At 49.7% G+C, this 24,116-nt stretch overlaps 1 protein-coding gene and 1 pseudogene across 3 annotated transcripts in view; one reads left to right on the forward strand and one right to left on the reverse strand.

Annotated features, from left to right (window-relative positions):
* LOC144695817 (class I histocompatibility antigen, F10 alpha chain-like) overlaps window positions 1–3,868 on the reverse strand; it is a 93,453-nt gene extending 89,585 nt beyond the window's left edge. For both annotated transcript variants that reach the window (XM_078566829.1, XM_078566828.1), the window contains exon 1: window positions 3,662–3,868. In XM_078566829.1, coding sequence (XP_078422955.1) covers window positions 3,662–3,713 — 52 coding nt within the window. In that variant the 5' untranslated portion in view covers window positions 3,714–3,868. The remainder of the gene's footprint in view (window positions 1–3,661) is intronic.
* LOC144695825 (class I histocompatibility antigen, F10 alpha chain-like) overlaps window positions 1–24,116 on the forward strand; it is a 211,871-nt pseudogene that overhangs the window by 95,897 nt on the left and 91,858 nt on the right. The window lies entirely within an intron of this gene.

The raw sequence follows: 24,116 nt of genomic DNA on the forward strand, positions 1-24,116 counted from the left end.
GTGATACGGAGAGAGAGTGATACGGAGAGAGAGTGATACGGAGAGAGAGAGTGATACGGAGGGAGAGTGTGATACTGAGAGAGAGTGATACAGAGAGAGAGAGTGATACGGAGAGAGAGAGAGTGATACGGAGAGAGAGTGATACAGAGAGAGAGAGTGATACGGAGAGAGAGTGATACGGAGAGTGAGAGTGATACAGGGAGAGAGAGTGTGATACGGAGAGAGAGTGATACGGAGAGAGAGAGTGATACGGAGAGAGAGTGATACGGAGAGAGAGAGTGATACGGAGAGAGAGAGAGTGATACGGGGAGAGAGTGATACGGAGAGAGAGAGTGATACGGAGAGAGAGTGATACGCAGAGAGAGTGTGATACGGAGTGAGAGTGATACGGAGAGAGAGAGTGATACGGAGAGAGAGGGATACGGAGAGAGAGAGTGATACGGAGAGAGTGTGATACGGAGAGAGAGTGGTACGGAGAGAGAGAGTGATACGGAGAGAGAGAGTGATACGGAGAGAGAGAGTGATACGGAGAGAGAGTGATACGGAGAGAGAGTGTGATACGGAGAGAGAGTGATACGGAGAGAGAGAGTGATACGGAGAGAGAGTGATACGGGGAGAGAGTGATACGGAGAGAGAGATTCATACGGAGAGAGAGAGTGTGATACGGAGAGAGAGAGTGATACGGAGAGAGAGAGTGATACGGAGAGAGAGAGTGATACGGAGAGATAGTGATAGGGAGAGAGAGAGTGAGACGGAGAAAAAGTGTTACGGAGAGAGAGTGATACGGAGAGAGAGAGAGTGATACGGAGAGATAGTGATAAGGAGAGAGAGATTCATACGGAGAGCGAGAGTGGTACGGAGAGAGAGAGTGATACGGATAGAGAGAGTGATACAGAGAGAGAATGATATGGAGAGAGAGAGTGATACGGAGAGAGTGTGATACGGAGAGAGAGAGTGATATGGAGAGAGAGAGTGATACGGAGAGAGAGTGATACGGGGAGAGAGTGATACGAAGAGAGAGATTCATACGGAGAAAGAGAGAGTGATACGGAGAGAGTGAGTGATACGGAGAGAGAGAGTGATACGGAGAGAGAGAGTGAAACGGAGAGAGAAAGTGATACGGAGAGAGAGAGAGTGATACGGAGAGAGAGAGAGTGATACGGAGAGAGAGAGTGATACGGAGAGAGAGTGTGATACGGAGAGAGAGTGATACGGAGAGAGAGAGTGATACGGAGAGAGAGTGATACGGAGAGAGAGTGATACGGAGAGAGAGCATGATACAGAGAGAGAGAGTGATACGGAGAGAGTGACACGGAGAGAGAGAGTGATACGGAGAGAGAGAGTGATACGGAGAGAGAGTGATACGGAGAGAGAGAGTGATACGGAGAGAGAGAGTGATACGGAGAGAGTGATACGGAGAGAGAGTGATACGGAGAGAGAGAGTGATACGGAGAGAGAGTGATACGGAGAGTGAGAGTGATACGGAGAGAGAGAGTGATACGGAGAGAGAGATACGGAGAGAGAGTGATACGGAGAGAGAGTGATACGGAGAGAGTGATACGGAGAGAGAGAGTGATACGGAGAGAGAGTGATACGGAGAGAGAGAGTGATACGGAGAGAGAGTGATACGGAGAGAGAGTGATACGGAGAGAGAGAGTGATACGGAGAGAGAGTGATACGGAGAGAGAGAGTGATACGGAGAGAGAGAGTGATACGGAGAGAGAGTGATACGGAGAGAGATACGGAGAGAGAGAGTGAAACGGAGAGAGTGATACGGAGAGAGAGTGATACGGAGAAAGAGAGTGATACGGAGAGAGAGTGATACGGAGAGAGAGTGATACGGAGAGAGAGTGATACGGAGAGAGAGAGTGATACGGAGAGAGTGATACGGAGAGAGAGAGTGATACGGAGAGAGAGAGTGATACGGAGAGAGAGTGATACGGAGAGAGAGAGAGTGATACGGAGAGAGAGAGAGTGATACGGAGAGAGAGTGATACAGAGAGAGAGAGTGATACGGAGAGAGAGAGTGATACGGAGAGAGAGAGTGATACAGGGAGAGAGAGTGTGATACGGAGAGAGAGTGATACGGAGAGAGAGAGTGATACGGAGAGAGAGAGTGATACGGAGAGTGAGAGTGATACAGGGAGAGAGAATGTGATACGGAGAGAGAGTGATACGGAGAGAGAAAGTGATACGGAGAGAGAGTGATACGGAGAGAGAGAGTGATACGGAGAGAGAGAGAGTGATACGGAGAGAGAGAGTGATAGGGAGAGAGTGATAGGGAGAGAGAGAGTGATACGGAGAGAGAGAGTGATACGGAGAGAGAGAGTGATACGGAGAGAGAGGGATACGGAGAGACAGAGTGATACGGAGAGAGAGGGATACGGAGAGAGAGAGTGATACGGAGAGAGAGGGATACGGAGAGAGAGAGTGATACGGAGAGAGAGGGATCCGGAGAGAGAGGGATACGGAGAGAGAGAGTGATACGGAGAGAGAGGGATACGGAGAGACAGAGTGATACGGAGAGAGAGGGATACGGAGAGAGAGAGTGATACGGAGAGAGAGGGATACGGAGAGAGAGAGTGATACGGAGAGAGAGGGATACAGAGAGAGAGAGTGATACGGAGAGAGAGGGATACGGAGAGAGAGAGTGATACGGAGAGAGAGGGATACAGAGAGAGAGTGTGATACGGAGAGAGAGGGATACGGAGAGAGAGAGTGATACGGAGAGAGAAAGAGTGATATGGAGAGAGAGGGATAAGGCGAGTTAGTGATAGAGATACAGTGATATGGAGAGAGAAAGTGATATGGAGAAGAGAGACCAAAAGATGGAGCAAATCTGATATAGAGGGAGAATGATATGGGGCAGAGAAACAGATACAGAGAAAGGGAAGACGATAAAGAGAGAGTGAGTGATATGGAGAGAATGATGCAGGGAGTGAACAAGGGATGGATATGAAGAGAGAAAATTAGAAAGAGAGAAGGGTCAATTGTGTGGAACGCAGTGAGGATGGGGAGAGATTACACCTCAGGAGACGAGGGGTCTCTGATGGGTACAAGTTGCCCGACCAGAAGCCCCGGCCGGCTCTGTCCAGCCACCAGGCTGCGAGCTCTTGCTGGGGGCAACTGGACATTTAGGGTGGGCCTGTCATGCTGTGGGAAAAATCCCAGTGTGGAGAGTGGGGTCCCTGAAGCGGCCATTAATTGGTCCCTGGAGGGAGGATAGGCAGGTTGCCAGTCACCTCCCCCACAGCGGGTAAAATACTCGTGGAGGAGGGCAGGTGCTGGGCATGGCCTCCTTGCCATAGTGCCCAATTTTACATACCCCCCCTGCCATCCTGTCCCCTGGGGGAAGGGGTGTAAAATTTACCCCCAAGAACCAAATAGAACCTGAAAGTCTGAAACACAGAAAATGAGTGAATGTGGGAATAAGGGAATGAGAGTGAGGGAATGCATGAGTGACAGAATGTGGGAGTGAGGGAATGTGGGATTGAGGGAATGTGGGAGTGAGGGAATGCGGGAGTGTGTTCTACCCCGTCAGTGCAATATAATTTTCCACACAGACATTCAAATTCCCAATCCCAGGAAATTTCCTGCCCAGACCCTGAGCTGGGGAAGTAAGGGTGACGAGTGAGAATGAAGGGCTGAATTCTCTACTTACCGGGAGAGACCCAGGAAATACACAGGGAGATGGAGAAAAGGATCAGCAACATTCTGGGAATCCACTGTCCCTGTTCCAATCAGGGACTGGGAATGAAACACTCTGAGGGGGAAACTAATACTGTTTATAAACTGGGGAAAAACAACAAAAATAACAAGTTTATCGACTGCATTTTGCTGTTTCAGTGTCACTTTGATCATTTCCTGATTACACAACCAGAGGGTGAATGATTGGTTAGTTCCAGAAAAATACCCAATGAAATGGATAAACAGTCACTAGTCACCAGTTACCAGGAAGATTAAACTCATGCAGCTCGAGATTTTGGTGGTAGGTGCAGGGGTGTAGGGGTGTGGGGGTGTGGGACGGAGGGGGCTGAGGGTAGAGTCAGAGGATGCGGGGGGGGAATTGTGGGGGGGAGGGGGGGGGTGGTTGTATGGTGTCCCCGTCCCCAGATAAAGCGAAAGATGACTCGGGTGATCGCCATCACGCAGGAGTGTGGAATGGGCCAGACCTGTGCCACGTACAGCAACAGCGAGAGTGCCTCACACCTGATGACCAGGTTCTTACCCGCAATGGAGAGGGAGCGTCGCTCCCACATGCCCAGTTTCCTTTTCACCATAGACACTCGCTCCTTCCAGTTTCTAACGCATGCCCCGGTCCCTCCGAACCATATCCCCAGCACCTTCAGGCTGTCAGCCTGACAGTGAAGGGGACAAAGGATCGGTCAGACCAGTTCCCAAAGAACATGACCTTGCTCTTCCCACGATTTACCTTGGCTCCCGAGGCCAGTTCAAACTGGTCGCAGATGTTGATCAGTCTGCGCACCGACAGCGGATCCGAGCAGAAGACGGCGACATCGTCCATGTAAAGGGAGGCTTTGACCTGAGTGCCTTCACTGCCTGGGATCGTCACTCCTCTTATGCCCAGATCCTTCCTGATGGACTCAGCAAAGGGTTCTATGCAACAAACAAACAGGAAAGGGGAGAGAGGGCAGCCCTGCCTGACTCCAGATTTAATAGGAAAGCTATCTGATTCCCACCCATTGATTGAGACTGCGCTACTGATGTTAGTGTGGTGCAAGTGGATCCAGTTGCAGATTGCCTCCCCAAACCCCATTTTGGAGAGCAAATCCACCATGTAGATGTGCAATATTCTGTCAAAGACCTTTTCCTGGTCCAGGCTGATGAGGCAGGGGTCCACACCCCTGTCCTGTACATAGGTAATCGTATTCCTGAGTAGCGCGAGGTTGTCAGAGATCATCCTGCCCGGCACAGCGCGGGACTGGTCAGGGTGGATCACCAACTCCAGAGCAAACCTGACCCAATTGGCGATGACCTTGGACAGAATCTTATAGTCCACATTCAACAATGAGATGGGTCGCCAATTTCTAATTTCCTCCCTTTCCCCCATCCACTTGTAGATGAGGGTGATAATGCCTTTCCTCATGGGTTCTGACATGCTGCTAGCCAGGAACATACTCATAGAGTCACAGAGATCTACAGCACAGAAAAATGCCCTCGGCCCATCGAGTCTGCGCCGGTCAAACAAGTACCTAACTATCCTAATCCCATTTTCCAGCAATAGGCCCACAGCCTTGTATGCCATGGCATCACAACTGTACATCCAAATACTTCTTAAATGTTATGAGGATTTCTGCTTCTATCACCCTTTCAGGCAGTGAGTTCCAGATTCCCACCACCCTCTGGGTGAAAAAATTCTTCCTCATATCCCCTCTTAACCTCCTGCCCCTTACCTTAAATCTATGCCCCCTGGTTATTGATCCCTCCACCAAGGGGAAAGGTTGCTTCCTGTCTACCTTATCTATGCCCCTCATAATTTTATACACCTCAATCATGTCCCCCCTCAATCTCCTCTGCTCCAGCGAAAATAACCCCAGTCTATCCAATCTCTGCTCATAACTAAAACTCTCCAGCCCAGGCAACATCCTGGTAAATCTCCTCTGCACTCTCTCCAGTGCAATCACATCCTTCCTATAATGCAGATTCCAGAACTGCACGCAATACTCTAGCTGTGGCCTAACCAGTGTATTATACAGTTTCAGCATAAACTTCCTGCTCTTACATTCTATGCCTTAGCTCATAAAGGCAAGTATCCCGTATGCCTTCTCAACCACCTTATCTACCTGTCCCACTACCTTAAAGGACTGGTGGACATGCACACCAAGGTCCCTCTGATCCTCGGTACTCCTCAGGGTCCTACCATACATTGTGTATTCCTCACACTTGTCCGGATTAAATTCCATTTGCCACTGATCAGCCCATCTGACCAGCCTGTCTATATCCTCCTGTAATCTAAGGCTATCCTCTTCACTATTTACCACCCCACCAATTTTTGTGTCATCCGCGAACTTACTGATCAACGCTCCTACATTGAAGTCTAAATCGTTTATATATACCACAAACAGCAAGGGACCCAACACCGATCCCTGAGGAACCCCACTGGACACAGGCATCCAGTCACAAACACACCCCTCGACCATCACCCTCTGCTTCCTGCCACTCAGCCAATTCTGGATCCAATGTGCCAAATTGCCTTGGATCCCACGGGTTCTTACCTTCGTTATCAGGCTCCCATGCAGGACCTTATCAAAAGCTTTGCTGAAGTCCAAGTAGACTACGTCAAATGCATTGACCTCATCTACACACCAGGACACCTCAGCGGTGGGGAAACTATTGGAAGCAATTCTGAGGGACAGAATAAATCTACACTTGGAGAGGCAGGGATTAATCAAGGACAGTCAGCATGGATTTGTTAAGGGGAGGTCATGTCTGACCAATTTGATTGAATTTTTTCAATCCTGTGGCCAGAGAAGTGTTTGAAATTACTGCCAGCGCCCCTGCTATCTCCTCCGTTGCCTCACTCAACCTGGGGTACATTTCATCCAGGCCTTGAGATTTATCTACTTTTAAGCCTGCCAGACCACTTAGAACCTCCTCCCTTTCTATGCTAATTTCTTCAATTATATCACAGTCCTTCTGCCTGATTTCCATACCCACATCGTCCCTCTCACTTATGAACACCGACACAAAGTATTCATTTAGAACCCTACCTACGTCTTCCAGCTCCACACAGTCCTTAATGGGCCCTACTCTTTCCCTAGTTATCCTCTTACTCTTAATGTACTTGTAAAATAACTTTAGATTTTCCTTTATTTTACCTGCCAATGTCTTTTCATGCCCCCTTTTTGCTCTCCTAATTTCCTTTTAAGGACCCCCCTACACATTCTGTATTCCTCTAGGGCTTCCGCTGTTTTGAGCCCTCGGTATCTGCCATAAGCCTCCCCCTTTTCTCTTTGTCCAATCCTGTATATCCCTCGACATCCAGGATTCCCTGGATTTGTTGGTCCCACCCTTTATCTTAACTGGAATATGTTGGCCCTGTACTCTCCCTATTTCCTTCTTGAATGAGTCCCATTGCTCTGATGCAGATTTACCTAAAAGTTGCTGCTCCCAGTCCACTCTGGCCAAATCACATCTGATCTTATTAAAATCGGCCTATTCCCAATTTAGAACTCTGATTTCTGACCCATCCTTGTCCTTTTCCATAGCAACCTTGAGTCTAACATAGTTATGATCACTATCTGCAAAATAATCCCCCACTGATACCTCTACCACTTGCCCGGCTTCATTCCCTAAAATTAAAATTAAATTAAAATCTAGGACCTTTTACCTACTGGCTTAAAAAACTCTCCTGGATGCATTTTAAGAATTCCGCTCCCTCTAAACCTATCACACTACGACTAACCCAGTTAATGATGGGGAAGTTGAAATCCCCCACTATTACTACCCTATTATTTTTACACTTGCCTGAAATTTGCCTACATATCTGCTCTTCTATTTCTCTCTGACTGTTTGGGGTTCTATAGCACACTCCCAGCAATGTGATTGCTCCTTTTTTGTTTTTCAGTTCTACCCATATGGCTTCATTTGAGGAGCCTTCTAAGATGTCATCCCTCCTTACTGCTGTAATTGATTCCTTGATCAATATTGTGTTACCGACTCCTCTTTTACCTCCTTCCCTGTCTCACCTGAAGACCCTATATCCTGGAATATTGAGCTGCCAATCCTGCCCCTCTATCAACCATGTCTCTGTGGCAGCAATGACATCATACTTCCCTGTGTTAATTTGTGCCCTCAACTCATGTGCCTTATTTGTCAGACTCCTTGCATTAAAATAAATACCATCCAACCTTGCCAAACTCCCTTGTGCCTTAATTGACCTATAATTTCTATGCCTCCCAGACTCACTTGCTCTCTTCTAATTTTGGCTGCGCATCTCCCCCTGCTGAACCTCCTTTCAGGATCCCACCCCCCTGCCAAGTTAGTTTAAACCCTTCCCAACAGCACAAGCAAACCTCCCCGCAATGATGTTGGTCCCATTCCAGTTCAGGTGCAACCCATCCGCCTTGTACGGGTCTTACCGCCCCCAGAAACAGTCCCAATGTCCTAGAAATCTAAAGCCCTCCCTCCTGCACCATCTCTCCAGCCACGCATTCATCTGGACTAACCTCCTATTTCTATACTCACTAGCGCGTGGCACCGGAAGTAATCCAGAGATTACTACCTTTGAGGTCTTGTTTTTTAATCTGCTTTTAGCTCCCTAAATTCTGCTTGCAGTACCTCATCCCTACCTTTGCTGTTGGTACCAATATGTACCACGATCTCTGACTGTTTGCCCTCCCCCTTTAGAATGCCCTACAGCCGTTCTGTGACATCCTTGACCAATGCACCAGGGAGGCAACATACCACCCTGGAATCACGTCTATGGCCGCAGAAATGCTTGTCTGTTCCCCTTACTACCAAGGCTCCTACCACTATTGCTCTTCCCTTCTTCTTCCTCCCACCCTGTGCAGCTGAGCCACTCGCAGTGCCATGAGCGTGGCTGCACTCCCCAGAGGAACCGTCACTCTCACTGATCCCAACACAGAAAAATGGTTCTCGAGCGAGATGCACCCTGGGGATTTCCTGACTACCTGCCTGACACCTTCCTTCTGACTGATGGTTACCCATTCCCTCTCTATCTGCACTTCCGTAAGATATGGGGTAACCACATCTAAAAACGTGCTATCCACGAAACTCTCAGCCTCGCGGATGCACCTCAGTGCCTTCAGCTGCTGCTCAAGCTCCCAAACTCAGAGTTGAAGTAGCTGCAGCTGGTGGCACTTCCTGCACACGTGGTCGGTCAGAGCGCAAGGAGAATCTAGGACTTCCCACATGTTGCAGGTAGTACATAACGCGGGACTTAGCCGCACTGCCATAACTTGAGTTGAAAGAAACCCCCTTAATTTAAGTTAAATACTGTAAAAAAAAGTTAAATTATTTATGCACTTTAAGTAAAAACTAGAGCTCTTACCTTTCCATAGCTTAATCTATTTTAAACTGGAGAAAAATGGGAGAAAAACATTTACCCACTACTCACCAGTCAGAGCTCATCTTTGTGTTGACTTCACTTTTTGGAGTGACTACTTCACCACAATGCTGACTGCAGGACACTCTTCCCAGACTGTTTCACCACGATGCTGACTGCAGGACAGTCTTCCCAGACTGCTTCACCACGATATTGACTGCAGAACGCTCTTCCCAGACTGTTTCACTGTGATGCTGACTGCAGGACATTCTTCCCAGCTCTCATACATTTTTAGCAGGTCTGAGCCGATCCAGTCCCACAGAGCCGAATACAACTCAGCTGGTAAACCGTCGCTTCCGGGAGTTTTAATCTTCTTGAAGGACTCAAGGGCCTTAGCTAGTTCATCAGGAGTTAGCGGTTTGTCCAGGCTCTCCCATGTACTGTCGTCTAAGACCTCCGTGATAGAGGACAGGAAGGATTGGGAGGCCGCGATATCTGTGCGATTCCCGTCATACAATCCCACATAAAAGGATTTGCTGATCCTCAAAATGTCGGACTGCGATGACTTTACTGAGCCGTCTTCTTCCTTCAGGCTGCTGATCACAGAGCTCTCTGCGTGTACCTTTTGGAAGAAGAAATGTGAGCACGTCTCATCCTGCTCCACGGAGCGGACTCTGGAACGGAAGATGATCTTGGAGGCCTCTGAGGCAAAGAGCAAGGCTTGCTGGCTCTTCGCCTCTTAGCGTTCCTCTTTGACATCGATCCCCATCGACAGCAGCAGCCGCAGGTTCTGCAAGTTTGTCTGGACTCGGGACATTTCCCTCTGTTCTTTCCTAGCCTTCTGGACATCTTTGAGGATGAAAAATGTTTTGATGTTCTCCTTGACCGCTTCCCACCAGTGTGTCTGGGACTTAAAGAGGAGTTTCATGCTTCTCCAACCTTTGTAATCCCTCTTGAGTTCCTCAATGTTCTCTGGGGTCAACAGCTTCCATATCCCTCTGCCAACCCTCTGGTCTTCCTGTAAGTGACAGTCAGCCAGTAGGAGGCAGTGGTCAGAGAAGAACACCAGCTTGACGTCGGTGGATCTGACTGCGAACGCACGGGACACAAATAGGAGATCGATCCTAGAATGAACGGACCCGTCTAGCCGGGACCAGGTGTATCTACGCTGCGCTCCGTCTGCAGGGTTGCTGAAGACGTCGTGCAGCTTGGCATCCTTAACAGTTTCCATCAGGGATCTGGACGTAGCGTCCAATCTGCACAGATCGCACAGATATCGTCCAGCCTCATCGATGATGCAGTTGAAGTCACCGCCCAGAATGACTGGCCTGGAAGTCACCAGCAGCAGTGGGAGCTGCTGAAAGTCCTCCAGCCGCTCGGCCCCTTGTGACGGGGCGTACACGTTAATTAACCGGAGTGGAGCGTTCTTGTACATTACGTCTGCTACAAGGAGGGACCCGCCCACCACCTCCTTAACCTTGGAGATGGTGAAGTTGCCTCCCCGCAGCAGAATACCCAGGCCGGAGGAACGAGAGTCGTTTCCTCCCGACCAGATCGATGGCCCATGGGACCACCATCGTAACCATTGCCTGTAGGAGCTGAGGTGCGGTATCGCACACTCCTGCAGAAACAGCAGGTCAGCTTTGACCTGGGCAAGGTAATCCAAGGTCGCAACACATCGCGTAGTAGATTTAATGCTACGCACATTTATGGATACAATCTTTATCACCATTTTGAAAGCATTTTGTCACTTACCAGGTTGCAGCACTTAGTCTGTTTGCAGTCTGGTGCCCTTCCTGCTTGCAATTCTTGTAGAAGACTGCGCTGCAGTTGGCTGCCACACACACCTCCATAAAATCCAGCCCTTAGAGTGAGATTGAAGAGACCTCACCCACCAGCTCCAGTGTAAAGGGAGGAGACACTGGGATCCCGGGCTTCCCCCATCACAGGAAACGTGTTTGTTATAAAATTGGGGAGAGGCCAAATACAGGTGGGGGTTTCTGATTGGGATTAACCTGTACCTGATACATGCGGATAGCAGACAAACTTCATGCCACCAGCTAGTTCAAATGATTATCGAGTGCAACTAAGCAGCTGCATAATAAGCAGGGGCATAAAATTGTCAGCTGCCAGATCAAGTTAGACTCAGCCTCCACTACTTAAAGTCAGCCGTACTCGACAAGGGGAGGTGCATTGTGTCTGCAGCAGAGGCTGGAAGGTGACCTGGGGAACTCATAATAATGGCACAACATGGCAGTGAGTGGCCAATGGGTTTTCAGATGCTGCACTGGAGGCCTTGGTGCGGGAGGTACAGAGGAGAGGAATTGTCACCTATCCACAGGAGGCCAGGAGGCCCTGCAGACAAACATTGTGAAGGCAGTGAGAGCAGATAGTCATGGCGGTCAACGCCAAGAATCAAACCTCAATGGTCTGGATGAAATGCCACAAAAAAAGTTCAATGACCTCACACGAGTGATCAAGGTCAGTGAACTCATCTTCAAATGCCACATCCATTAACAACACCACTAGCCTTAGCCACTGCTCAATGCATCACACTCCCATCACTCACCTCTCAATAATCTCCAAAACTCACAACTCAAACCTCACAATCGTAACCTCCCCTCATCCTCACACACTTAGCACTGCTGCAGCCTCACACTCACACCTCACAGTTTGTACACACCGCCAGTCATTCACAGCCACATCAGCCAAACGCACCACACCACACTCACTGACACACTCCCCGCTCTCTTGCCGGGCAATGTGAGGCCTAGCCAGATACAACGGCACCGAACAGGCACGGCTTCATCCCCTTACCCCAGTGGAGGAGATGGTGGACACCATCTTTAGAGTGGCCCTGGCTGAGGATGTGGCCAGTGGCAGGGCTGAAACCATTAAAGATGATGGTGGCCTCATACCTAATCCTCCTTCTCATAACCCAAAGTAGCCCCCACCCCTCCAATCTCCCCACTCCCCATCCCACACTCCTTTCTCATTTACAAGCTGCAGATGGGGTAATAGGCACCTCTTGCTTCCACTGCTCCCCCACCCCACTCCACTACAACCCTCACCACAACCCATCCCTTGTGCTGTTTCCCTTCAAGAACTACCTCCTGACCACATGGTGGAAGAGCAGGAAGGCAGTGGCGACGGAGAAACCCCATCTCTCGATCACGTTCACAGCCTCCAGCTCAGATCCTCACACTCTGTGCAAGGTAGAGGACAGCAGAGAGAGAGAGAGAGAGAGAGAGAGACGGCATTTACTTGTGCGGAGACACTGGGCAACACTAGCCTGCAGCCAGGGCAGGAGGCAAGTCTAATACAGGGGCCAGACCTCCAGGAGGCGAGGTCCCACCTGGGTTCTGCTGCGGTGTGAACTTTGATGGGGCAACGTACAGAAGGCAAGCGATGAGTGTGCACATCGAAATAATCGGTGCATTGGCAGGCCTGTCAGAAGGCCTATAGTCAATGTCAAAGCATGGAAAAGCCCAGCACCGACTTGGTAGAGGGCTTTGTGCAGAACTTGGAGCCCGAGCTTCCTGGTGCGTAACAGGGGGGCAGGGTCACCTCCATCAGCGCATGTGTGGGCCCCACCCTGACACAGTGTCTGGTGGTCAATGCCCCAGCTTCCATTGCAGCACCAACAGCTTACGTCACAGGTCTGAGTGTGGCAGCAGCAGCTCAGGCTGAGGCCATGCAAGCCCAGGTTGCTCTCATGGAAGGTGGACTTTCTGGCCCGCAGGCTCAGGCTGCTCTCGTTGCTGTGGATACCAGTGTTTGATGGGACTTACGGGCTCTCATGGTAGTCCAGCCATCTGACCGCTCGCAGATTACGAGGGTTTGTGAGGTTCCACCTTGGTGTGGGGGGGGGGTTGGGGGGAGAGTGACAGTGGCACCGTGTGGTACCAAACATGAGCCTACTGCCATCTCTCAGGGTGACAGCATTCATTCTCCCACTGCTGCCACTCTGCCAGTGCCCTTGCTCCTTCCTGCCAACTAGCTGTCGCCCATTTCAAGGTGATGCAGTCTGAAGGCTGGTCCACAGGGCCCAGAGAGACTGAAGCCTGGCCCACAAGACCCAGGGGGTCTGAAGCCTGGCCCACAAGGCCCAGAGGGTCCGAAGCCTGGCCCACAAGGCCCAGGGGGTCCGAAGCCTGGCCCACAAGGTCCAGGGGGCCTGAAGCCTGGCCCACAAGGCCCAGAGGGTCTAAAGCCTGGCCCACAAGGCCCAGAGGGTTCAAAGCCTGGCCCACAAGGCCCAGAGAATCCGAAGCCTGGCCCACAAGGTCCAGAGGGTCCGAAGCCTGGCCCACAAAGTTCAGGGGGTCTGACACCTGGCTCACAAGGCCCACAAGGCCCAGAAGGCCCAAACTCTGGCCCACAATGTCCAGGGGGTCCGAAGCCTGGCCCAGAAGGCCTAGAGGGTCTGAAGCCTGGCCGACAAGGCCCAGAGGGTCTGAAGCCTGGCCCACAAGGCCCAAAGGTGTTTGAGAGCAGCCAGTTAGGCCAGGAGAAAGTCAGGAACCTTCCACCAGCTGTGCTGTAGCCACTGGGGTAGTACGTGTAGGAGCACCAGGACAGGTGAAGGCACCAGTAAAACAGATGCTGAGGGGATGCATAAAGGTAATTAATTGACGTTTCTATGTAACATGGAATGGTTTGATGTGGATAAATGTGGTTTGAAATGTTAATTTTTACATTGTGACCAAGGGGACTCAGTAATGGTCAGTGGCAGAAGGAAGGTGCTGGGGAATTGGGTTCCCAGTCGGAGAGTCAATCATGGAGAGCCCGGGCAGAAAGGGGTTGTGATGGCTGCCCATCCTCCTGTCCTTCCTCTTCCTCAGCACGTTGCCATAGTGCTGGTGAGAAGGGCTGTGCCCTCAAGGAAAATGGCTCCATCAAGATGCCATTTCCAATGTCAGGGACCAGGACTTGGGGAGGCTGGGACAGAGATCTTGCTCACCTCCATTTGAGAGCAATTAAATAGTTAAAAGCTCATTAAGGACGTGTTACTGGGGAAGGGCGGTGTGTTGAAGGGGCTGCACATGGGTTTCAGGAGCTGTGCGTTGCTGATAAGCTGAAGGGAGGAGGGTACAGAGTGGGGAGCCAATCACGCTGCTCCAAGACATCACCCCCACAGGAGGGTCAGAAGGGAAAAGGGGGTCTTGGCATTTGGAAAGTGGCTGCCCTTGGTGCTGTGGAGGCGGCAGAGAGACTGGGCACTCAGCCCCCAGGCAGTGCAGTGTGTCGTCACTCCTCCTGGCACCACAAAGGTAGGAGAGCAGGGGGTAAGGCTGCCAATCACAATGAGGCATGACCTGTCCAAAAGGATGGCTGCAGCTGGCATTGGAAGGGGGGCATGGCAGTCAGATTTTGGGCATTGGGAAAATGAGGGGCCGAAATCGTCACAGGGAGGGCAGAACCCAGGGCACTATGAGGCTACTGGAGGGGGACTAGGGGCAGGAAGAACAGGGAGAGCAATCCTTCATCACAGGCTTACACCAGGGCTGAAGCTACCTGGGAATCACCGAGACCCAGTGTGGCAGGAAACTGCGACTTTCCAGGCAGATGGTCACACACATCTGTGCCCTTGTTGCCAAAGAGCTGGCACCTCACAGCACTGTGTGCCAAGCCCTGCCAGTGTCCGTCATAGTCACTGTATCCTCGAACTCCTTCACCTCTGGCTCTTTCTAACAGTCAGCTGAGGACTTTGGTGAATTTCACAAACGGTTGTTTGACAGTCAGACTGTTCATACGTGACTGTTCCCCCCCGCTATGGTATCACACTTCATCCTCTCAAATATTCCTGTTTCTCTTCATTTCAATCCAGAATTCACTCACACCATATGTTCCCTGGTTATGATGATAAACAATAGACCTGCCCTCAGGCTATCCTGAATTCCTCACTCCAGATGTTCCCTGGTCAGGAGGCTCTCCTCAATATCTCTCTCCAGGTGTTTTCTGGTCAAGAGAATCTCCTCAATATCTCAGTCCAGATGTCCCCTGGTCAGGAGAATCTCCTCAATATCTCTCTCCAGGTGTTTTTTGGTCAGGAGTGTCTTCTCAATATCTCTCTCCAGATGTTCCCTGGTCAGGAGAATCTCCTCAATCTCTCTCTCCAGGTGTTTTCTGGTAAGGAGGGTCTCCTCAATATCTCTCTCCAGATGTTCCCTGGTCAGGAGAATCTCCTCAATATATCTCTCCAGGTGTTTTCTGGTCAGGAGGGTCTCCTCAATATCTCTCTCCAGGTGTTTTCTGGTCAGGAGGCTCTGTTCAATATCTCTCTCCAGATGTTCCCTGGTCAGGAGAATCTCCTCAATATCTCTTTCCAGGTGTTTTCTGGTCAGAAGGGTCTCCTCAATATCTCTCTCCAGATGTTCCCTGGTCAGGAAGGTCTGTTCAATATCTCTTTCCAGATGTTCACTGATTAGTTTATAGATTGTTGATAGACCGGGTGTGTCCCGGTTAACTGTTCCAGGTTAGTAATCTTCTGTTTAACAGCAGAGGGATTGTGTCCCAGACTCTCCCACGTGCCCACACTGACTCCATCGGGTGTCTGAGTGACTCTGATTCCGGGTTTACTCCCTGTTCTGAGAGGCTGCAGCATCTAATTCTGACCCAGTTTAATCAGATTCTGTTTATAATATCAGACAGGATTCTGACATTGTGATAAAGTGGTGGATTATTGGAGATTGTCAGTGTGGATGGGCCTCACTTTGATCAGGTGGTCGTGTGTGGATATGTTTGTTAACTTGTCCCTTTAATTGATCTTTTACAGATATTAATGCATTTAGTGTGATTTTCACAGCAATCTTTGGGATTAATGACATTCCCGAGGTTACTTGCTGCAATGGTCAACGGTGTCATAATAGGTAATTATGACATTAATCTCAGTTGGACGATCTCTAAACTGCAGTTCATGGCTGACTATTTTGCTGCGGAATAATGGGAATATATCACAAGCCTAGAGAAAGCATGATCAACTGTAGCAAAGGAGAATCTGAATATGATGATGAAGATTACAAACCAGACATCTGGTATGATCAGCAATGCAGAATCTCCCACTGCCTGTCCTCTTTAATTTGTGCCAGGCAGGTACCCAGCCATAGTTAAACTGCAGACTGTAACACCGGGGTTGTTGGTGTGTGAGACAACATGAATCGAGGCACAAGATGGGGCCATGATGATATTTCCGCACAGTCCTGATTGCGAAATGGCAGAGTGAAGCAACTCAGAGGTCAGGGCAGCTAGATGGCCTGAGTTAAGTGCAGCTGGTAATTCCCAGTACTGACCCCTAGGTGACTCCACTCAGTCCATCTCCCAGCACTGACCACTAGGTCACTCCACTCAGTCCATCTCCCAGCACTGACTCCTGGGTCACTCCACTCAGTCCATCTCCCAGCACTGACCCTGGGTCACTACATTCAGCCCATCTCCCAGTACTGACCCTGGGTCACTCCACTCAGTCCATCTCCCAGCACTGACCCCTGGGTCACTCTACTAAGTCCATCTCTCAGCACTGACTCCTGTGTCACCAAGTCCAATAGTCAACTTTAACTGGAAACGTTTCTGATATTTCAGCTTATTATTAGATCCCCTTTCCCCTCTGATCAGATTATGACTCTAATCCCCCATTTATATCAAATACTAGATCCCCCTTTCCCCTCTGATCAGAATGCGACACTAATCCCCGACTTCTATCTGATGATAGATCCCTTTCCCCTCTGATCAGGCTGTGACTCTAATCCCCCATTTCTACCTGATACTAGATCCCCTTTCCCCTCTGATCAGACTGTGACTCTACCCCCAAATTCTATCTGATACTCAATCCCCATACCCCTCCGATCAGACTATGACTCTAAACTGCCATTTCTATCTGATATTAGGTCCCCTTTCCCCTCTGATCAGACTGTGTCTCTAAGCCCCCATTTCTATCTGATACTAGATCCCCTTTCCCCTCTGATCAGACTGTGGGTCTAATCCCCTTTTCTGTCCGACACTAGATCCCCTTTCGCCTCTAATCAGAATGTGACCCTAATCCCCCATTTCTATCTGATAGTAGATACTCTCCCCCCTCTAATCAGACTGTGACTCTAATCCCACATTTCTATCTCATACAAGATCCCCTTTACCCTCTGATCAGACTGTGATCCTAATCCCCCATTTGTTTGTGACACCGCATCCCCTTTACCCTCTGATCAGACTGTGACTCTAACCCCCAATTTCTATCTGATATTTCTATCTGATACTAGATCCCCTTCACCCTCTGATCAGACTGTGACTCTAATCCCCAATTTCTATCTGATACTAGATCCCCTTTCCCCTCTGATCAGACTGTGGGTCTAATCCCCTTTTCTGTCCGACACTAGATCCCCTTTCGCCTCTAATCAGAATTTGACACTAATCCCCCATTTCTATCTGATAGTAGATCCCCTCCCCTCTCTGATCAGACTGTGACTCTAATCCCCCATTTCTATCGATACCAGGTCCCCTTTCCCCTCTGATCAGATTGTGGCTCTGACCACCATTTCTATCTATACTAGAACCCCTACCCCCTCTGATCAGACTGTGAGTCTAATCCCACATTTCAATCTGATACTAGATCCCCTTTTCCCCTCTGATCAGACTGTGACCCTGATCCCCCATTTCTATCTGATACTAGATCCCCTTTCCCCTCTGATCAGACTGTGACTCTAATCCTCCATTTCTATCTGATACTAGATCCCGTTTCTCTTCTGATCAGACTGTGACTCTAATTTCCCACTTCTATCAGACACTAGATACCGTTTACCCTCTGTTCATACTGTGATTTTATCCCCAATTTCTATCTGATACTAGATCCCCTTTCCCCACTGATCAGACTGCGACTCTAATCCCCCGTTTCGATCTGATACTAGATCCCCTTTCTCCTCTGATCAGACTGTGACTCTAATCCCCTATTTCGATTTGATACTAGATCCCTTTTCCCCTCTGATCAGACTGTGAGTCTTATCCTCCACTTCTATCTGACACTAGATACCCTTTCCCCTCTGATCAGACTGTGAGTCTATCCCCAATTTCTATCTGATACTCGATCCCCTTTCCCCTCTGATCAGACTGTGACTCTAATCCCCCATTTCTATCTGCGCTAGATCCCCTTTCCCTCTGATAAGACTGTTACTCTAATCCCCCATATCTATCTGACACTAGATCCCCTTTCCTCTCTGATCAGACTGTGACTCTAATCCCCCATTTCTATCTGATACTAGATCCCCTTTCCCCTCTGATCAGACTGTGACTCTAATCCCCCATATCTATCTGATACTAGATCCCCTTTCTCCTCTGATCAGACTGTGGCTCTAATTCCCTATTTCGATCTGATACTAGATCCCTTTTCCCCTCTGATCAGACTGTGAGTCTTATCCCCCATATCTATCTGATACTAGATCCCCTTTCTCCTCTGATCAGACTGTGACTCTAATCCCCTATTTCGATCTGATACTAGATCCCTTTTCCCCTCTGATCATACTGTGAGTCTATCCCCAATTTCTATCTGATACTCGATCCCCTTCCCCCTCTGATCAGACTGTGACTCTAATCCTCCATTTCTATTTGACACTAGATCCCCTTTCATTTCTGTTCAGACTGTGACTCTAATACCCCAATTCGATCTGTTACTAGATCCCCTTTCCCCTCTGATCAGACATTTTGTGATTATTTGTTAGCTATTGGTTGCCTGTTTGATTACTGACAGGAATTCACACTCTTAACTGTATTTGGTCTGTTGAGATCACTGAAGACGGCTCCATTAAGAGATCGATGCGAGCTGGATTTGATGGAAATGACTATATTAGTTTAGAGCCAGACAGAATGAGATGCTGCAACCAATCACTTCGAATTGAAGATGAAGGAGAAATGGGATTCTGATAAATCCTGGAACAAGTACTGGCAAATACATCTGGAAGAAGAATCTGTCCAGTATTTAACGAGGAATTTATAGATTGGAAAGGAATATTTTGAAAGGAAAGTTATTTATTTCAGTTTTGATCCCATGTTCTGTTCTAACTTCACTGGTCTATGAAAGCGTTCTCCCATTCCATTCGGTGTCTGTCTATTGTTTGTGTTTTCACCCTTTCCCATTACAGTTCAGCCTGAAGTGTTCATCTCCAGAAGTGAGCCCAATAGTCAGTACAAGCCGCTCACTCTCTCCTGCCTGGTTACTGGGTATTATCCTGTAGACATCGAGGTGAGCTGGCTAAGGGATGGAGAGGTAATGTCTGAGACACTATCCTCGGGGGTTCGACCCAACCACGATGGGACCCATCAGATCCAGAAAGAGATTGAAATAAATGCTGGGGATGAGGATCAGTACTCCTGTCAAATTGAACACAGCAGCCTGGCAGAGACCAAGCTCTATCAGTGGGGTAAGGAACTGTACTGTGTGTGTGTGTGTGTGGAATTTTCTGTTGGGATTGGCCATCATGTTGGTCATGAGTGGACAATATGGCAGGAAGGCCAAAAATTGCGATGTCATGAACCCAGTTTGCAATCGTCCGCTCTGCCCGTCACTGAGATTCCTGCCGCCAGACCTCGGGAACATCATTTTAATACATCTGCATCTGATTATAAACACTGTTCGCTGGATGTATCCCACCACACTGGATCATCCAGGCACATCGCCTTGTTTCACAACAGCATTTAAAAGGTGTGTATGTGGTGAGCTGCCATTCAAGACGACTCGGAGGTGAATGCTCAGTCATGTTGCACGGCGATCACGCATGTCGCCCGTCGGACTTCAAGGCTGAGGCACCGCACGTTCAGGTGAGGACACAGGTAAGTCGCTTGTTCCCGGCTGCTGACAGTGGGGTCCTGGGGTAAGGAGTGCAGTGTGTCTGAGGTGAACCGTGGGGAGACAAGGTCAGCTCTGTGTCTGAGATGGGTTGGAGACGACAAGTGCTGCTCTGCGGTTGAGGGTAGTGCACAAGCGCATGTGGCACTCTGGGGGCGAAATGTTGGAGAGGGAAGTGGCGACGCATTAGGTAAAGGGACCATTATTCCCCCGCAGCTGAGACAGTTCAGGCACAGCCACAGTGACACGTGTGGAGTCGGGTCTCCGGCTTATCTGCCCCCTCAAGCAACACAGAGGCAGCAAAGTGCCACCAAATGCCCCTGAACTTTGCCCCTCATGGGCACAGACTACAAACTAATGAGTGTTTTAGTGGACTACAGAAGAGTTGGATGACTGGGCACATTGTACAATCTCCTTGCTAAAGCTGGTCTTGCAGCAGTCACTGGTGGAGATGCTCACAGCCCCTTGCAATGTCATCATGCCGGTTTGGACCAGTCTCCCCCATGGTTCAAGCTAACAGTGCAGCCTTGCAGTGCGGGTTAGGAGAATGCCTGTGCCTGAGCTGAGAGCACAGCATACAGTCCAATGAGCAAAGCTGCCGCAGTCGGTCGGGTGGAGGGGGGTGGAATTGGGTGAGGTCTCAGGCAGCCACGAGCGCACTAAACTCTGGCCATCCAAGTGGTGTCCAGCATTCTTCAGGATGTGTTAAGGGGCCTTTAGACTCAACCAAGACAGGTTATTAGGTCACCCATGCTAACCCACGTGTCTCTCTCTTTCACCCTGTAGAAGGAGTACATCAGGAGTTTGGAGCCTGGTGACCTAGCTGTATGCTTTCTGTCTAACAGGGAGTGGAGATGAAGGAGAAGAGAGCGGCAGAGGCGCCTACCTGGACAGAGGGAAGAGCAGCACCCTCAAGTAGAAGGGGCAGCTGGGGCTCCCGTACACACTGCTGAAGAGCCACAGGCAGCCGATACTGGTCGGTGCCCGGCTAGACCCACGGTCTATAGACAGCGCTTGTCATTCCTGCACGTGACTGAGAACCAATGTCGCTGAAGGCTGCACATGTCGAGGGAACTGGTCAGTCACATCTGCCACCTGCTGCAGGGTTTAACACCACAGGGACGTGGAGGGCATCCACTGCCAGTGGCTGTGAAAGTGACTGTGGCGCTCAATTTCTACACCAGTGGCTCCTTTCAGGGCTCCACAGGCGACCTCTGTGGGATCTCACTATCCACAAACAAATGCATCCATGGGGTCACGGATTCCATCTTCTCGAGGGCACAAAACTTTTTGTATTTCACCCAGGATCAGGAGAGCCAGGAAACAAGAGCACTGGGATTTGCCCAAATCTCAGGTTTCCCACAGGTGCAGCTACTATCGACTGCACTTACGTGTCACTCAGGTCTCCATGGCAACAAGCGGGCAACTACGTCAACCATAAGGGCTTCCACTCGCTAAATGTTCAGCTGGTGACCACCACGAACACATCTTGTCAGTCTATGCACAATTCCCAGTGAGTGTCCATGACTCCTACATTCTCAGTAAGTCTTCCAGGATCCACAGAGCTGCAGGGACAAGGGCTACCCACAGAGGACGTGGCTGATGACACCCGTGTGGCAGCCTCAGACTGCAGCAGAGCGAAGGTAAAATGAGGCTCATGCAGCAACTCGCAACTTGGTGGAGCAGATCATCGGGATGTTGAAAATGAGATTCCGGTGCCTGGACCGGTCTGGTGGAGCCCTGCAATACAGTCCACAGAGGGTGTCACACATCGTCATCGTCTGCTGTGTCCTTCACAACCTGGCACTGCAACGGGGAGAGGAGCTGGCTGAGGAGGAGATGGAGGAAACCACGTCTCCTCCACTGAGGAGGACGTCGACAGGGATGAGGGTGAGGAGGTCTCGAAAGCAATGATGACGGTGATGAGGCCCTTGCACTGGCCAGACGAGGCAGGCACGCTCGGGAGGTCTCATAGCTGCTAGATTCCTGGATGGAGATGATGACATGCAGTGAGGAGACACCATAGATCCTCACATTACATCTATGAACATCTGATGCCTGTCTGGCTGATCGCAAGTCATTTGCCACATCCTCCTGGAATGTAGGAACTATGGGCATCCACTGTGTTTCCATGGCAGGATCCTTATCACAGAGGGTATGTGCCCTGATGTTCCCAAACTTGCCTTGGCAGCTCCAGCAACTGAGGTATTACTGAGCCCAGAGGATCCCCATCTGACTTGTACTCACCAGATTTCTGGCCTCCAGTAGTCCTCCGAGTACTGGAAGCATGGGAAGTCCCTTCTGCAGCCTGCTGTGGATCAGACAGTGCGCTGTGCTCACCACATTGTGATCCAGAGGCTACTTTAAAGCTAGATGTGCATCTCTGCGCTGGTGGAGGGTGTGGGTGAGCACTGTAATGGTTTTTCAATGTGGGGTTCAGCATATTCCTCTTCTGAAGTGTCTTTGGGACTTAAGTTGATGCCCTGAGTCATCTGTTTCCCAGATGTGCCTGCAGAAGCACAGAGAGATAATGAGTGCATGGCAGTGGCCTGTGAAACAGGACACATCACTCACAATATGGTTGTCTGATGGATGTTGCGCTGCTGGACCCTCATTTGGTGGAGCACCACCAACCTCACCATCAGCACAGGACCGGTCCCGGTCATCGCCGGCCAGCTGGATGGCTCTGTTTTCAAAGTCCGTGAGGACCTTGATTTCAGGCATTCCTCCACTGGTCTGCAACCTCTCCCTGTTGTTATATGCCAGCTTATCCTGCAGAACCACCACTGCCACTGCCTCCCATGCTGGATTGGTGACCTTGTTTGCTGGCCTTCACCAGAGCTGGGGTAGAGGAAATTGCAGCGGGCCTCCACTGTGTCCAGTAGTTCTTCGAGGGAGGCATGGATAAATCTAGAGCACCATGTTTCCTCCCCTTGGAAGCCATCAGTTCCCAGCAGCTTACTATCCCTTGAGGAGAGCAGGATCTGTGCAGGGACGGCCTTTAAAGATGGCGCCCGGATTACTGAAGGCCTGAGGTCACGATGGGGAGGGTGAATCAGAGGTTGCCGCACCAGCTATTCGGTGTGTTTTCCAGGAATGCATGATTAATGAGGCGGGAATCGGATGATATGGCATGAAAGGCTGCCATTGCGGCCAGTGGGTAAAACATCCTTTTTCCCACCCGCTCTTTCACTTAGTGCAAATCTAGAGCAATTCCACTGTGTGCGTGTATGTGTGTGTGTGTGTGTGTGTGCGTGTATCTGTGTACGTGTGTGTGTGTACGTGTGTGCGTGTATGTACTTATGTGTGTGTATGTGTTGTGTGTGTGTGTGCACGTGTGTGTGTGTGTACTTGTGTGTGTGTATGTGTGTGTGTCTCCGTGCGCGTGTGTACGTGTGTGTGTCTGTATATGTGTGTGCATGTTTGTGTGTGTACGTGTGTATGTGAGTGTGTGTGTATGTGTGTGTGTGTGTGTACACGTGTGTGTATGCATTTATGTGTGTGTACGTGTATGTGTCTGGGTCTGTGTGTCTGTGTTTCTCCACATGTGTCTATGTGTAATATCAAAACCCAATATTGCTCCATATCTCTCACTGCTCTTACCCAACAAAAATCTCCCCATCTCAGTCTGGAAAATTTCAGTTGACCCCCAACTCCCACAGCCTCTTGCTGGAGAGAGTTCCAGATGTCCACTGCCCTTTTTGTGAAGAATCACTTCCTGATTTCACTCCTAAATAACCTCACTCTAATTTGAAGATGATTCTCTCTTGTTCTGGATTCCATCACCAGACAAAATAGTTTCTCTCTCTCAACCCTATCAGCTCCCTTTATCATTTTAAACATCTCCATCAGATCATCCTTCACCCTGGTAAACACAAGGAAATACATGTCAGCTTTATAGAAGCAGTCCTCATAACTGAACCCTCTGAGCTGTGGGATCATTCTGCTGAATCTACACTGTTCCCCCTCCAAGGCCAGTATATCTGATGTGAGGTTTGGTGTCCAGAACTGAATGTCTGCATGACTCCAGATGGAGTCTGACCAAAGCTCTGTACAACTGAAGCATCATTTCCTCACTTTGTGTTCAAACCCCCTTGAGATAAAGGACAACAGCCCATTAGCCTTTCCGATTGATTTTTTATAACAGTGAACGAGCTTTTAGTGATTTATGCACATGACCAACCAAATCTCCATTTTTATACAGCTCCCAGTCTCCCAAAATGACGAAAATATTCCAATTTGTCTTTCCCAGATTTAATG

This window comes from Cetorhinus maximus, chromosome 21, assembly GCF_964194155.1.
Source record: "Cetorhinus maximus chromosome 21, sCetMax3.hap1.1, whole genome shotgun sequence".
Taxonomy (NCBI): Eukaryota; Metazoa; Chordata; class Chondrichthyes; order Lamniformes; family Cetorhinidae; genus Cetorhinus; species Cetorhinus maximus.